Here is a 13,910-nt window from a genome sequence, read left to right on the forward strand (position 1 = left end):
TGACTCCAACGGACAACGGGACAGATGATCGAAGGTTCAGCCAAAGAGGGAGGTTTCAAAGAAGCCTTAAGGGAGGAGTGAGAGAGATTGAGATCGAGCAATGGAAACCTAAGAGAGTGGTGGAGAGGAAATTCCAGAGCTTGGGCACTTGGCAGCGAAAGGTACGCCTGGCAATAATGGGAATGATTATAATTGGGGATGTCCAAGAGGACAGAATTGGAGAAGCGCAGAGGTCTCAGAAAATTGTAGCGTTAGAGGAGGTTACAGAGATAGGGAGCGGCATGACCCTGGAGGGATTTGAAAAGGGTGAGAATTTTAAAATCAAGAACCTGGTCAGCCGGAGACGCTGTATGTCAGGGAGCACAGGGGTGATGGGAAAATGGGGCTCAGGGTACGGGCAGCAGAGTTTTGGATAAGCCAACGTTTGGAGGTTGGAAAGAGGCCAGTTAGTAGAGCACTGGAAGAGTCAGATTCAAAGATAACAAAGCACTTAACGTGGGTTTCCATAGCGGAGCTGATCCAGGGTTGGAGAATTTGGAAGGCCCAAGAGAGGTGGTGGTGAGGCGGAGTGGGATGAGGATGGACAGTTTACCATTATTACAGTTGAATAGCATACCGTTTGTGATTTTAATGGGAGTCTTTTCTGCAGTGTCAGGGATGGAAACCTTTAAAATAAAAAATTTTTTGAGTATCCCATTCTTTTTTTCCAACTCAGGTGCAATTTAGCGTGGCAAGTTCACCTACCCTGCACATCTTCTTGGGTTGTGGGGGTGAGACGCACGGGTAAGGGGAGAATGTGCAAACCCCACACGGACAGTGACCCGGGGCCATCATCGTCACCGCTATAAAACATTAATGGGTCCACTTAAGGAGCCCCACGGGCTTTATGCTGCAAATGACTGTCCTGCCGGCTGATTCGCTGGGACTGCGTTCGTCAGCGCCCCGCTAACAAGGGAGAGCAACACTTAAATAGATCCTGCACAGTCAACCCACACAGCTTGCAGCCATGCCGCCGAGAAGACGAGCCGACCTGGGCAGATTACTGGAGGCCAGACGGGATGCCCTGTTCCCTGTTCCCCTGAGGGTCTCAGAGAGTCAGCCACAGTGCAGGCAGTGCTGCCTGGCAGGAAGTGGCAGCGGGCATCAACTCGGGCAGCATGACCAGAAGGACCGGCACCCAGTGCCACATGAAGATTAGCAACATCCACCGGGTTGCATGGGTGAGTTGCCACCGGATCCCGGACCCCCTCCCCCAACATGGGCTATCTCCCCCCCCACTCCCCCCCACATCCCCCCGGCGATGATCGACACATGTGGCTAACGATGCCCCCTCTGTGTCCCCGCAGGGTAATTTGGTCCACAAGAGATGGGAGAGGGCTCAGATGGGCAGCGGGGAGCTGAACATCAGAGTCCTCACCCCCTACGAGGAACGGGCTCTGGAGGTCGAGGGGGTGGCCAAGCACAAATCAATAACCAACGTAGAGGTCGGCATAAGGCGCAGAGATGAGGATCCACCGGCCCCCATCCAGATGAGTTGTTACTATTTAACAAATGTGTCCCCAACTTCCCCAATCCCCCGATGGTGCCACCCTCTCCCCAAGCCTCGCAGACCCTTCATCCCCCACACACCATGCATCCAAACCCCCCTTACCCACTCCTACCCAGTGCCCTCTCAGTGATCCTCAACGTGCCTAGTCTTCCTTGCTCTACCTTGCTCTTCCTTGATCAGCCATGATTGTGATGAATGGCGGAGCAGGCTCGAAGGGCCAAAAGGCCTCCTCCTGCTCCTATCTTCTATGTATCTATGTACCACTGTGTCTAGGTGTGTCCTCAGGATGCGCATCAGAGATGGAGGCAGCCTGCTGCTTACCACCTTTGATGCCTCTGGTGGGCATCCTCTGAGGCTGGAGACTGACTATTCCCCCCACTGATCACGTGTTCATTCTCCCGCAGGATCTCCATCCAGCTGTGACAGCCCATCCGGGGTGGTCCACCCCCCCCACCCCCCCTCGCCTCCCATGAGAACACCTCGGAGCTCTGCCACCGTTATCGCGGCACAGCTGTCATCCCCACCCTCCACCAGCGCCGAGACACATACCTCGGTGGGCAACAGTGAGCACCACACAGTGGCTGATGCACATCGGGTGGAGACAGGAACTCCCAGACGAGACAGCAGTCGTGGAGGTCTGCTGGGTCCCAGTCAGATGCTGAGCCTCGAGACCAGGTTTACCCTGAGCTGATGGAGACACTAGGATGCGGTTGGGACATTCAGAGGGAGACACACCAGCTGGTCAATAGCCGACTGGAAGAGTCCCAGAAGCTACGTGCATAAGAGATGGCGCCTGCAAGTGTGGCACTGAGGCCAGCACTGCTAGGGTGGCGACCGCAGTGCAGAGGATGATGAACGACAGCATGAGCGGAGGAGCCTAGTGAGGCCGTAACTGAGGCCTCAACAGTGTGTCCTAGTCGCTGGAGAGACTTGACCCAGTAGCAGGCAGACCTTGATGAGGCATTGCAGGGAATGTCCCAGTCTCAGGTGGGCATTGCTGAAGCCTTCCAGAGAACGTCCCGGTTGCTAGGGGAGGTCTCCCAGTCCCATGTGGGCATGTCCCAGTCACTGGGGACGTGTGCCAGTCACTGCCCCGCAGGCACACAGCCTGTTGCCCTTCCGTGCCGAGATGAACTCCAGGGCCCTATGGGCACCGGCCGGGAGGAGTGGGCGCTGAGTGGCGACAGTGGCCACCAGCTCCTCCGAGACCCACCCCACTGACAGCGGCATGTCTTGGGGGTCAGCACTCCCTCCAGCCTCAGAGGACGCCCACCAGGGGCAACAATGGCCACGAGGTAAGCAGCAGGCTGCCTCCAACTCTGATGTGCATCCTGGGGACACACTAGACACAGAGGTAGAGCAAGGAAGACTAAGCACATTGAAGATCACTGAGAGGGCACTGGGAAGGAGGAGGTAAAGGGGGGTTGGGTCTGTGGTGTGCCTCCCGCAGGGAGGGGGCGGCATCATCGGAGGATTGGGGAAGTTGGGGACACATTTGTTAAATAGTAAAAATCATAAACAACCAATATAACACCTCTGGCACTTTCTTCCACAATGCGTGTCGGGCACCAATCCCATGGTCTCACCCTCTGGTCACGGTAATATCCCCAGAGATGGGGCCCAGCCCCTGGGTGTTTGGATATTGGCCATTGCACCCATGGGGTTGCCTCCCATAGTGTCCAGGCATCACGATCTGATTCAAATGCTAGGCAATAACTCCCACATGTCACATGGCCCGCCCACCCACGTGGATCCACTTGGGAGGTGTGAAGTGCTCACTTAACTACGATTGCCAATTCCTATTAGCAATAGCCTTCAGCCAGAGGTCCCCACGGTCAGTGTATGGGTGGTCGGTTGTGCAGGCTAAGGCGGAATCCTGATTTCGCCAATGGAATGAGCCGGTTAGATCACAAACAGATCAGCGCCCGGCGCAGTTCTTGATTTTGGCTTCTCCCGCGATTTAACGGCCTCATCACGCTCTCGCTTAAGTGCAACGCGGCCAAGGAGAGAATTTCGAGGAAGATGCAAGTTCAAGGCTGAGGCAAGGGGGTACCTGAGAGGAGGTTTGGCTAGTGGACTAGGGAAAGGGAGAGAAGTGGCAGAAGCAACTGATGTCCTCCATCCTGGTGACAACGAAGGCCATCAGCTCCTTGCACGTGTTGAAGGTGAGGGTTGAAGAGGGGGGGTTGAAAAGGCTTTGGGGGGGGGGGGTAGTTCCAGAGGACAGCAGGACCGTTTCTGCTTTAAGTGGTCCAGCCAGATCTGGCAATGATTAACTGAAAAGACTCTAATCGCTAAACGTTAAGTCTGTGTCCCTATGACTTCAGGGAGCAGAGATGAGGGTGTAACAAGGAGAATGACCAGGCTGAGGAAGGGATTTAACGGCGATATAGCCAACAAAGATAGAGGTGAATTTGTGATTGAGCAGATTGGTAGCTGCAGAAATGTTGTAATGAATGGAGGGCTGAAAGCTAGACAGTTGGTAATTAATGATGGAGAACAAGGAACACGCACAATTGCCAAACCAACTTGGCAGCCCACAAGCACACAGTTAAAGCAGGCAGAGTGATTGAATTGGTAACAGGACAACACCCACCCCTTCCATCCGCACCCCCAACTCGATCCTTAAGCTGGGGGAAAAGGAAATAAATTTTGCGCTCTCTCCCAACCACTACCCAGTGACCCTGCTGAAAAGTGCCAACGTCGGTGTCAGGTGAGAACAGGATGCGATGCCCTGCTTGGTCGAATGGCTTGGTTGACACTGACATGTAAAGAGTGAGTGCTTGGGTGAAGCAGCATCTGTAGAACCTTCCTCTCGTGCCTTCAGCAGATGGGGGGAGAAAGCTGGAAAAATACAGTAGCATGCTGCAGTAAAAATCCTGCTGCATTTTAATCAGATTTTGGAACACACAGAAATCACAACGACAGCTCCTTAGTAAGGTGAACATGCAGCCACCTCAAACTTTTTTTAAAACACTGTTCCTATCTAAGAACATATTTATTTTTAATATATACAGAGTGTAAAAAGTTTATTACCTCACATATGTAGATAGAAGCTGGCCTAGTTTGTACCATCGAGATTAATCATTAAGTTCACCTTGTTTGTGATAACCGGTTTTGCATGTGTGTTACCAGATGGTATTTGCTTTGGAAAACAATCTACTGTAAACCACTATCATTAGTTGAGAAATATCTCAAGCATGCACACTCCATCTGTAGACCTACCTTCTTTTCGAGAAGATCCTCCATTGTACATCCATTGTGAGACTGCAGATACTTTGTGTGGAAAAGCTTCCCGTCAAACACCTCCCACGGCATCAGGTCGACCATTTTAAATGGAAACCCACAGGCACTATTAGCTGAAACGAGCACGGACAGGCCCCGAACAAAAAGGGAGGCCAGGTGCACAGCCCGAGAATCAACACAGGGCACCTGAGAAAGAGAGCCAAAGGTTAATGGCCGGACAATGACGGCAGATTATTCACTCACTGCACTTACTGTGCGAAACAGTGGCTATCAGCAAGAGGTCCATCTGGTAGCATCCATACTAACAGAATGGCCAAAGTAGGTTTGAGCAGCACAGTCAGGAAGGCACACATAACAATTTGCAAAGACATTTTCTCTCTTGGTGAGGTAAAATCAAGCACTGAACTTCGCGAATTGCCTCCGTAGCTGATTCAAGTCACAGTGATGCAGTCTGGTGCTTAATTGCAAATTAGCACAACAGAAGGGTGAAACAGTCATTTTGAATGAAAATGAAATGAAATGAAAACCGCTTATTGTCACAAGTAGGCTTCAAATGAAGTTACTGTGAAAAGCCCCTAGTCGCCACATTCCGGCGCCTGTTCGGGGAGGCTGGTACGGGAATTGAACCGTGCTGCTGGCCTGCTTTAAAAGCCAGCGATTTAGCCCAGTGTGCTAAGCCAGCCCCTGCTGGTTTTACTGTTACATATGAAAGATGCAGAGTTACGGGAGAGCTATACACGCTATTGGTTGAAGGGAAATTGATCTCAGTGAACCTATCCGAGAGATTGCTAGAAATTCCGAGTTGTCTTTTTGGAAGCAGGACAATCATGTAACTCTGAGTTTGCAGCCCTCTCTGGCAAGACACCCATTTACTTCTGCATGTCCAGCTGCCCTGAGAAGCTGGTATCGCTAGACCAGGTCTGAGGGAAGTCTGACAATGTAAACTAGGTCAGGTAAGGATTGCAGAATCCTGCCATAAAGAACGTGAGTTTTTAAAAAAATGACCATTTTGATTAGTATCAGTTTTACATTTCAATATTTGTTTTAAATTAATTTCAAATTCTCAAACCGCCATGGTAGGATTTGAACTCCTATTCCTCGGATTATTAATCCCGCTCCCTGGATTATCTTGATGAACACAGCTAGGTTTTTTTTAGTATAAATTTAGAGTACCCAATTATTTATTTTCCAATTATGGGGCGATTTAGTGTGGCCAATCCACCTACCCTGCATATTTTTAGGCTGTGGGGGTGAGACCCACGCAGACACAGGGAGAATGTGCAAACTCCACACAGACAGTGACCCAGGTCGGGATCAAACCCCGGTCCTCAGGGCCGTGAGGCAGCAGTGCTAACCATTGCATCACCGTGCTTACCCGAGCACAGCTAGTTAATGCAAATGTGTTTTTTCTCTCCATCCAAACCCCTACCCGTCTCTCCTAAGATGCTGGTTCCTGGGTGGATCGCACAAAGTATCCATGCGCGGGATTTTCTAGCCCCTCCCGCGGGAAGGATCTTCCAGTCGTGCTGAAGTCAACCGAGATTTGAATAGTTCTCCGCTGTGGGGGATCCCGCTATGGCAGGGTGGGAAAATCCCAGCCCATGTTCCGCATCCTGCTGGTCAAAACCCTGCAACAATGCTTAATGGTCACACTTGGTGGATTCTTTCATGTCAGAGTGGACGGCACCAATCAGGGAAGGAGACCTGCTGTCCTTGCGCAGTCTGGCCTATATCTGACATGGCAGGGGCCAATGTGGTTCAGTGGGTAGCTCTCTCAATCGCCCTTGAGCTGGATGCCGTGTGTTCAAGTTGCACTTCAGCAACTGCACTGAGGGACTGCTGCTCCGCAGGTGCCGTCTTTCGGATGTGGCTTTAAAAACAGGCCCATGGCACTATTTGGAAGAAGAAGCAGGGAAGTTCGCCCTGGCACCCTGACCAACATTTCCCCATCAACCAACTTCAGGTTGAGAGAACAGTTAATAAAGCATATAGTATCCTAGCCTCTATCAATAAGGGCATTGAGTGAAGAGCAAGGAGGTTATGCTGAACTTGTGTAAGACACCTAGCTTGGCCTCAGCTGGAATATTGCATCCACTTCTGGGCACTGCACTTTGGAAAGGATGTGAAAGCATTGGAGAGAGTGCAGAAAAGGTTAAATGAGAATGGATCCGTAGGGAAGAGGAAATTCAGTTATAAATAGAGTGGAGAAGTTAGGACTGTTTTTCTCGGAGAAGAAAAGGCAAAGTGCAGATCTGATAGAGGTATTCAAAATCATGACGGGTTTGGGCAGGATAGGGAGAAACTGTTCCCACTCATGAAAGGATCAAGAATGAGAGGACAAAGGTTTAAAGTAATTATTGGCGAAAGAAGCAAAAGTCACATGAGGAAAATAAATTTGCACATTGAGTAGAATGTGGCCTCAGAGTGTGGTGGAGGCAGATTATATTGAAACATTTAAAAGGGGATTAGACTGTTATCTGAATGGGAACAATGTTGTGCAGGGTTATGGAGAGAAGGCAGAAGGATAACACTAGGTGAATTGCCCATTTGGAGAGCCGTGCAGATACGATGGGCCACATGGCCTCCTTTGGCACTATAACAATTCTGCAGTTCTGTGACTGTAGCACAACAATTACTCACGAGTCGAGAAGTGATGAAGTCAATCGAGGCTTTATTAAGCAAGACTTGTTCCCCAGCAGCTCAGTTACAGAATGCGGCTGCTGGGAGAACCCGGGCTCTTATACTCTGCCTTGCTGGGTGGAGCCAGCAGGCGGCAGATCCAACCAGGACCCAGTGTCTGTCAACCAATAGCCTCTCGGCATCACAGGTACCGTACTACCCCTAATACATACCACCACAGTGACTAACACAGAATATCACACTGCTATGCGGGCAGCACGGTGGCGCTGTGGGTTAGCCCCACTGCCTCAAGGCACCGAGGTCCCAGGTTCGATCCTGGCCCTGGGTCACTGTCTGTGTGGATTTTGCACATTCTCCCCGTGTTTGCGTGGGTTTCGCCCCCACAACCCAAAGATGTGCAGGGTAGGTGGATTGGCCACGCTAAATTGCCCCTTAATTGGAAAAAATGAATTGGGTACTCTAATTTTAATAAATAAATAAATAATCACATTGCTATGCACAATTGGTTGTTGTGTTTCCTACATTACAACAGGGACTACACTTCAAAAGCACCCCATTGGCTATAAAGTGCTTTGAGGTGTCCTGGTTTTGAGGAATTTTGAAAGTCACAAATGCAAATTAGTTTTTTCCCTCCTTTAGCCCAAGGTCAGAATCATAGGCACAGCACAGACCAGTCTTTGCACTGCAAATAGCGTATATACAAACACAGAACCCGACAATTTGAACAAGAAGCTGTGAATATCGATAGGAGCCCCCCTCAGAATTACTAGCTCACTTTGAACAGTCCTAGCTCAATGTTTTCTGTGGAGAAATTATATTTTGCAAATTGAAGCCGAGGGAGGGAAAATAAAAGGGGAACGGCTCTCACACTGAGGCAAGGGGGAAAAAAATCAATTACTTTATCATTACTATGGTTGGGAAATCAACAGGCAGAGATCGCATGCATAAGGACAGGAAGGAGGTTTTGAAAAGCGTCTGCTCAGAAATCTGTGGATGGGTAGTACAAAACAAAATGTCAGAGAAGTTACTTGTGTGGAGCAGCCAGTGAACGAATCCCATGTCCGGGATTTCTGCACGGCTCCAGTGAAGTTCCCAACCCAAGTGTATTCTTCTCTCCCAGCAGAAGTAGGGAGTGCAGCTCAGGGAAAAATCAGGAAACAAAGGAAGAAAAGCCAGAACCCCAGTAAAACGGAGCGCTCCCCACACGTGGGGGAGAGAAAGCGTCTGGTCCGCAGAAGGCTAAAGACAATAGGACAAATGCGAGGCATCTAACATTACATCAAAATGAAGGGATTCCGTCTGCTGGGTTATAGATAACAGACAGTGGGGCTTTGTGAGCTTCGACTGACAGCAGTTAAAACAATACCAGTGTCCTAACAAATTTGCTACAAAACCCAATGCCAGTTTCTAAACGTGTACTGTGTTTCAATTAGGTTCCTCATTGACCTGTACAGTACGGGATGCAGATAGGCAGGGGAAAAGTCAGTAGAACAGTCCGTGCCACATAATCAGCATTAGGTTTACAGAATTCGTGTGAATTAGCTGTGTCGTAATCTGCACAATGCCCTTAGCTTTATTTTTAAATAACGTTTTATTCCCTAATTTCTCACTCTTTCAAGTGGCCATTCGTTCGGCGCATGCTGATCTGGACAAGAGAGAACATGTTGGCCAGCTATTCACCATGTTGGGGCTTCATGGCTTAGTCCGATCCCATTACCATTAGCTGTCTGCTTATCTGCACTTTCCACTGGAGGGCACTGGGAAAAAGAACGTCTAGTTGGGAATTTCATTTTTCTAGTCCATGTGCTCTGAGCCTAAGGGCATTGCGCTGTACTGCTGCCCAGAGATCAGCTGATTCTGCACAGATCAGAGACATTGGGTTTTCTGGGGCTTGATTTCATGCTTTTTGGCAGGGTAATAATAATAATCTTTATTAGTGCCACATTAACACTGCAATGAAGTTACTGTGAAAATCCCCTAGTCGCCATGTTGGGCTACACTGAGGGATAATTTAGAATGTCCAATTCACCGAACAAGCACGTCTTTCGGGACTTGTGGGAGGGAACCGGGGCACCCGGAGGAAATCCACAAAGACACAGGGAGACTCCGCACAGACAGTGACCAAAGCCGGGAATCGAACCCGGGTCTCTGGCGCTGTGAAGTAACAGTGCTAACCATTTGAGGGTGGGGAAATGAAAACTGAACGGTCCGCTTGCCCCTGCCCCCACTGTCTGAGCCCATCAAATCAAGCTTTGCATGTCATCTGGGGGGCTCGCCGGCCAATCGGGATTCTAGGCCGGGACTTCATGTGGCAGAGGGATAATGCCATGAACAAGAAGTCGATAATGGCTACAAATTTTATGGCCTCCTACTCTCTTGCTTTCTCTTTTTTTTTACAATTGCAGGCTCCAAAAATTAAAAAATTAGTTTTAAGGAATCATACAGACACTGCCACGTTCCTCAGCAGGATCTGCTGCTACATTCAGCTGTGGTCCCTGTGACAGGCCTTGGGCGGGATTCTCCATTTTGCCTGCGCTCGGGGGTTTCCCAATGGCGTGGGCTGCCCCACAATGGGAAACTCCATTGACCGGCCAGCATAACGGAGAATCCCGCCGGCAGGTTGAGGCAGAAATGTGGCACAGGGGAGCGGAGAATACAGCCCCTTTACTTCCACCCTTGTGCCGCTTTATCATTGCTACCGTAAAACGCTCCCAAACTCTTTCACATTGATACTCGGAAAATGCAGCGGGCAACAAAAAACCCCCCAGACGATTGGATCATTGACAAGCTCAATAGCTTGTTAATTCCTCTACTCAGAACAGCGGGTGGACTTCAGATTTCCGCACCCATTCATCTTCCGTAGTTTCAGAGACTGGTGTGATGACACTGTATTGCCAACCTAACAACATCACAACCTATTTTACATTGGCGCCAGGGAGCGGCTCACTTGGTCTGAGGCCGTAAAATCCAGCCCCCCCCCCATCGTTAGACTGGATATTGTCTTTACCCATTAAGTCTCATGGAAGCCAGAATGAGTCCATCAAAAGCCCACTGGTCAGCCTATGTATCGACCAACTACAGGCAATTTGAGAGTCATTTACCACATGCTCCTAAGTTAATGAATCAAAGTGCTCTTCTACATTCAGTCACAACTTTTACTCATTTTTTCTTTGCCAGCTCATTTTTCTTCCACACTAAGCATCAGCCAATTCATTTTGCTTAAAGCAGTTAGCGTAGTGAAATACATGTGTCAGGTTTCCATTCATTCTCAGTTTACAATCTAATCCCAGGAGCCAGCTTCTGACATGCTAGTCACTGGATTCCTTTACACACAGGCTTCATTCTTATAAAAAACGGCGTTCACATTTTCTTTGAAGGGTTTAAAGCTTTCATTTTCGATTGGGATTTCCTTCTCCTTTTAAGTGTGTTCAGAAATACTTCTCCGATCACAACACATGGTAGGTAGGTGGTGGTAAGTAGTTAGGAGTGCATTACAAAAGCGTAACACAATCGATGGGATGGGATGGGGGGGGGATTAAACAGCATCATGAAGTGCAACAGCAAAGCTCAAAACTATTTCTGCTCCTGACCTCCAGATATGTTCCTGTCTTGAAAGAGATGTGAGATATTTGTTACTCTGTAAACACAAAATGTGAGACAGGCTTAAAGCTCCTCTTGTTTCAGAGTGACACTATGTGGATCGTGGAAGGGAGTGTACAAAGCACAATTAACACCGAATGACCTAGAGCTTTTATTTCACAGTCTGCCACTGGGAATTGCAATGCTGTTTATGGCTATCCTAGAACAAAACCGTGGAAGAATCCGCCACTCTCAAGACTGACGCAGACTTGGAAGACTTTGCCACTGCAGTCGCAACCCAGGGGTAAACATGGCCGTGATTTCCTAGCGCTAGCTGGAGTTCGATCATCTGTTTTTGAACCAGGTCTTTCAAAGCCAGAAGGATTAACAAAATGGGGCAATTTTACCGATAGTCCGTAGCTGGCCATCGGGCCAGCTGGCGTGGAGTCTTAGGATGAACATAGAACATTACAAAAGGGGGAGCATAAAACGCTTGAAATACACAAGACCACCAGCATGTGAATATTTGAAGTTTCATGGAATGCTTTATTGTATTAAAGACAAGTTGTTGTTGTTAAATAGAGAAAAGGCAGCTTAACTTTGAGTGTGGATTTTTTCTCCTGTGACTGATCACAAGAGAAACAGATGGGGAAGATATTCGCCCCATCTTAGTCCGTCTAGTCAGAAAAACGCTAACGTTCTTCCATTTCAGCATGACATTATTCAAATAGTCGTTTGGTAATACAGAACTTGAGTATTGCCGGAAAAAAAAGAGACTTTTTTGTCAAAGCTTTTTGTGGACCACTCATCAGGACTACTGCAAGAATACCAATTTTAGGGAAAACCACCAATTTATTTACTGTGTGAGAGGAGAGATTGGTTGGCAAGTGGACTCTGATTGATCGAGGCATTGCCAAGGAGAATGCACCAATTGTTGGTGACTGACAGTTAACTGGGGTGTGTACCTACACCCCTGAGACTGCAGCGGTCAAGAAGGCAGCTCACCTCCAACTTATCAAGGGCAATTAGGGATGGGCAACAAATGTTGGAATGGGCAATAAATGTTGACCTAGTCAGCTCCACCCACATCCCACAAATTAATTTTAAAAATTGTTGAAATTTAAACCAGGTAGCTTGATTCTGACTGGTAAAGGCATTGCCCTGAGGAATGAAATAGCGAATGGCTGGCACTAATTATTTACATTGGTATTCTTGCGGTTGTCCTGCTGAGTGCAAGATGAAAAGCTTCGACAAAATGTCTCTTTTTTTTAAGCAATAATCAACTTACTCCTTAAATGATTCCAGGGTTTTACCTCCATTACTCCGTCTAGAACATTAGTAGCTCCAAGTATACAAACTTCCTGACATTAGCCTTAAATCTTACTGCTTTCTGGCTTTTTCCCTTTCTTACTCCCACAATTTAATTTAAAGCAATTTTCTGAACGTTCCCTTCCCTTATCTATCATATTTACCTTGACGGAATCACCTTTCAGATTTGTTAGAAAGGCACCAGAGATGAGGGACTTTAACTATCTAAAGAGACTCCAGAGATTGTTCTCCTTGCAGCAGAGAAGGTTAAGAGGAGATTTGATAGAGTTGTTCATAAATCATGAATGGCCTTTTTAATAGAGTAACCAAAGGACACAGATTTAAGGTCATTGGCAGAAGTACCAGAGGCAATGTGAGCAAACCTTTTTAATAAACACATCTGGGAAGCACTGCCTGAAATAAGTAGCAGCAACAGATTCAATTGTAACTTACAAAAAGGGAGTTAGATAAATACTTGAAGGGAAAATTGGGTTATGGGGAAAGATCAGGAAAGTGGGACTGATTGGATAGTTCTACTAAAGAGCTGGCACAACAATGATAGGCTGAATGGCCTCCTGCTACATTCTATCAGCACAGTAGCACCGTGGTTGACACTATTGCTTCACAGGTCCAGGGTCCCAGGTTTGATTCCCAGCTTGGGTCACTTGTCTGTGTGGAGTCTGCATGTTCCCTGTGTCTGCGTGGGTTTCCTCCGGGTGCTCCGGTTTCCTCCCACAAATCCCAAAAGACATGCTGTTAGGTGAATTGGACATTCTGAATTCTCCCTCAGCATACCCGAACAGGTGCCAGAATGTGGCGACTAGGGGCTTTTCACAGTAACTTCATTGCAGTGTGTAAGTCTACTTGTGACAATAAAGATGGTTATTATTGCATGCTAAAAAACCCAGTCTTCCTTCATACCTCAGACTCTGATGCGAGATCAACCCCATAACTCCGCTCTGAACTGCCTTCGGTGTTTCAATGGTTCCCCTCTGTCTTGATGACTAGAATTGGAACCTTCCTCAAAGTACAGCCTATCCACAATACCGCACAGTTTAAACAGGGCCTGCTCCAGTGTATACTCTAGTACTTTAGTTATGGTGAAGGAGCTCCTCTCAGACCATTGAATAGTTCACTGAGCTCTCACTTCCAATGTTGACACACCTGCTTTGTGTTTCCACAATGCTTTGTCATTGTTTCATTTCCAGGTTACAGTTATCCTTTTTAACCCTCTTTTATTCATTGCCATTACTTTTCTATTTACAAGGGACTGTGGGCTTACTTTGATAGGCTCTCTACAGTGCAGAAGGAGGCCATTCAGCCTATCGAGTCTGCACCGACCCTCTGAAAGAGCACCCTACCTTGGCGCACTCCCCCTCCCTATCTTCGCAACCTCACCTATTAATTCTGGGTAAGTGAATGGGCTTTGAATGGGTCAATATTGGGCTCACCTAATTTCTACACTTGGTGCTATTGGCAATATAATTATATCAGCATTTTAAGACCAAAAATCTGACAAATAAAACTATCAACAGACACATATATGGAAAAATTGGAAATGGCATTAATGTTATTGCTGTCAGAGTAA

General features: G+C 47.9%; 1 protein-coding gene across 3 annotated transcripts in view; it reads right to left on the minus strand.

The window, feature by feature from the left end:
* The window catches only part of fam120b (family with sequence similarity 120 member B), a 94,031-nt gene that overhangs the window by 37,410 nt on the left and 42,711 nt on the right, over nucleotides 1–13,910 (minus strand). For all 3 annotated transcript variants that reach the window (XM_072513053.1, XM_072513061.1, XM_072513045.1), the window contains one exon: nucleotides 4,775–4,981. In XM_072513053.1, coding sequence (XP_072369154.1) covers nucleotides 4,775–4,981 — 207 coding nt within the window. The remainder of the gene's footprint in view (nucleotides 1–4,774; nucleotides 4,982–13,910) is intronic.

This window comes from Scyliorhinus torazame, chromosome 1, assembly GCF_047496885.1.
Source record: "Scyliorhinus torazame isolate Kashiwa2021f chromosome 1, sScyTor2.1, whole genome shotgun sequence".
NCBI lineage: Eukaryota > Metazoa > Chordata > Chondrichthyes > Carcharhiniformes > Scyliorhinidae > Scyliorhinus > Scyliorhinus torazame.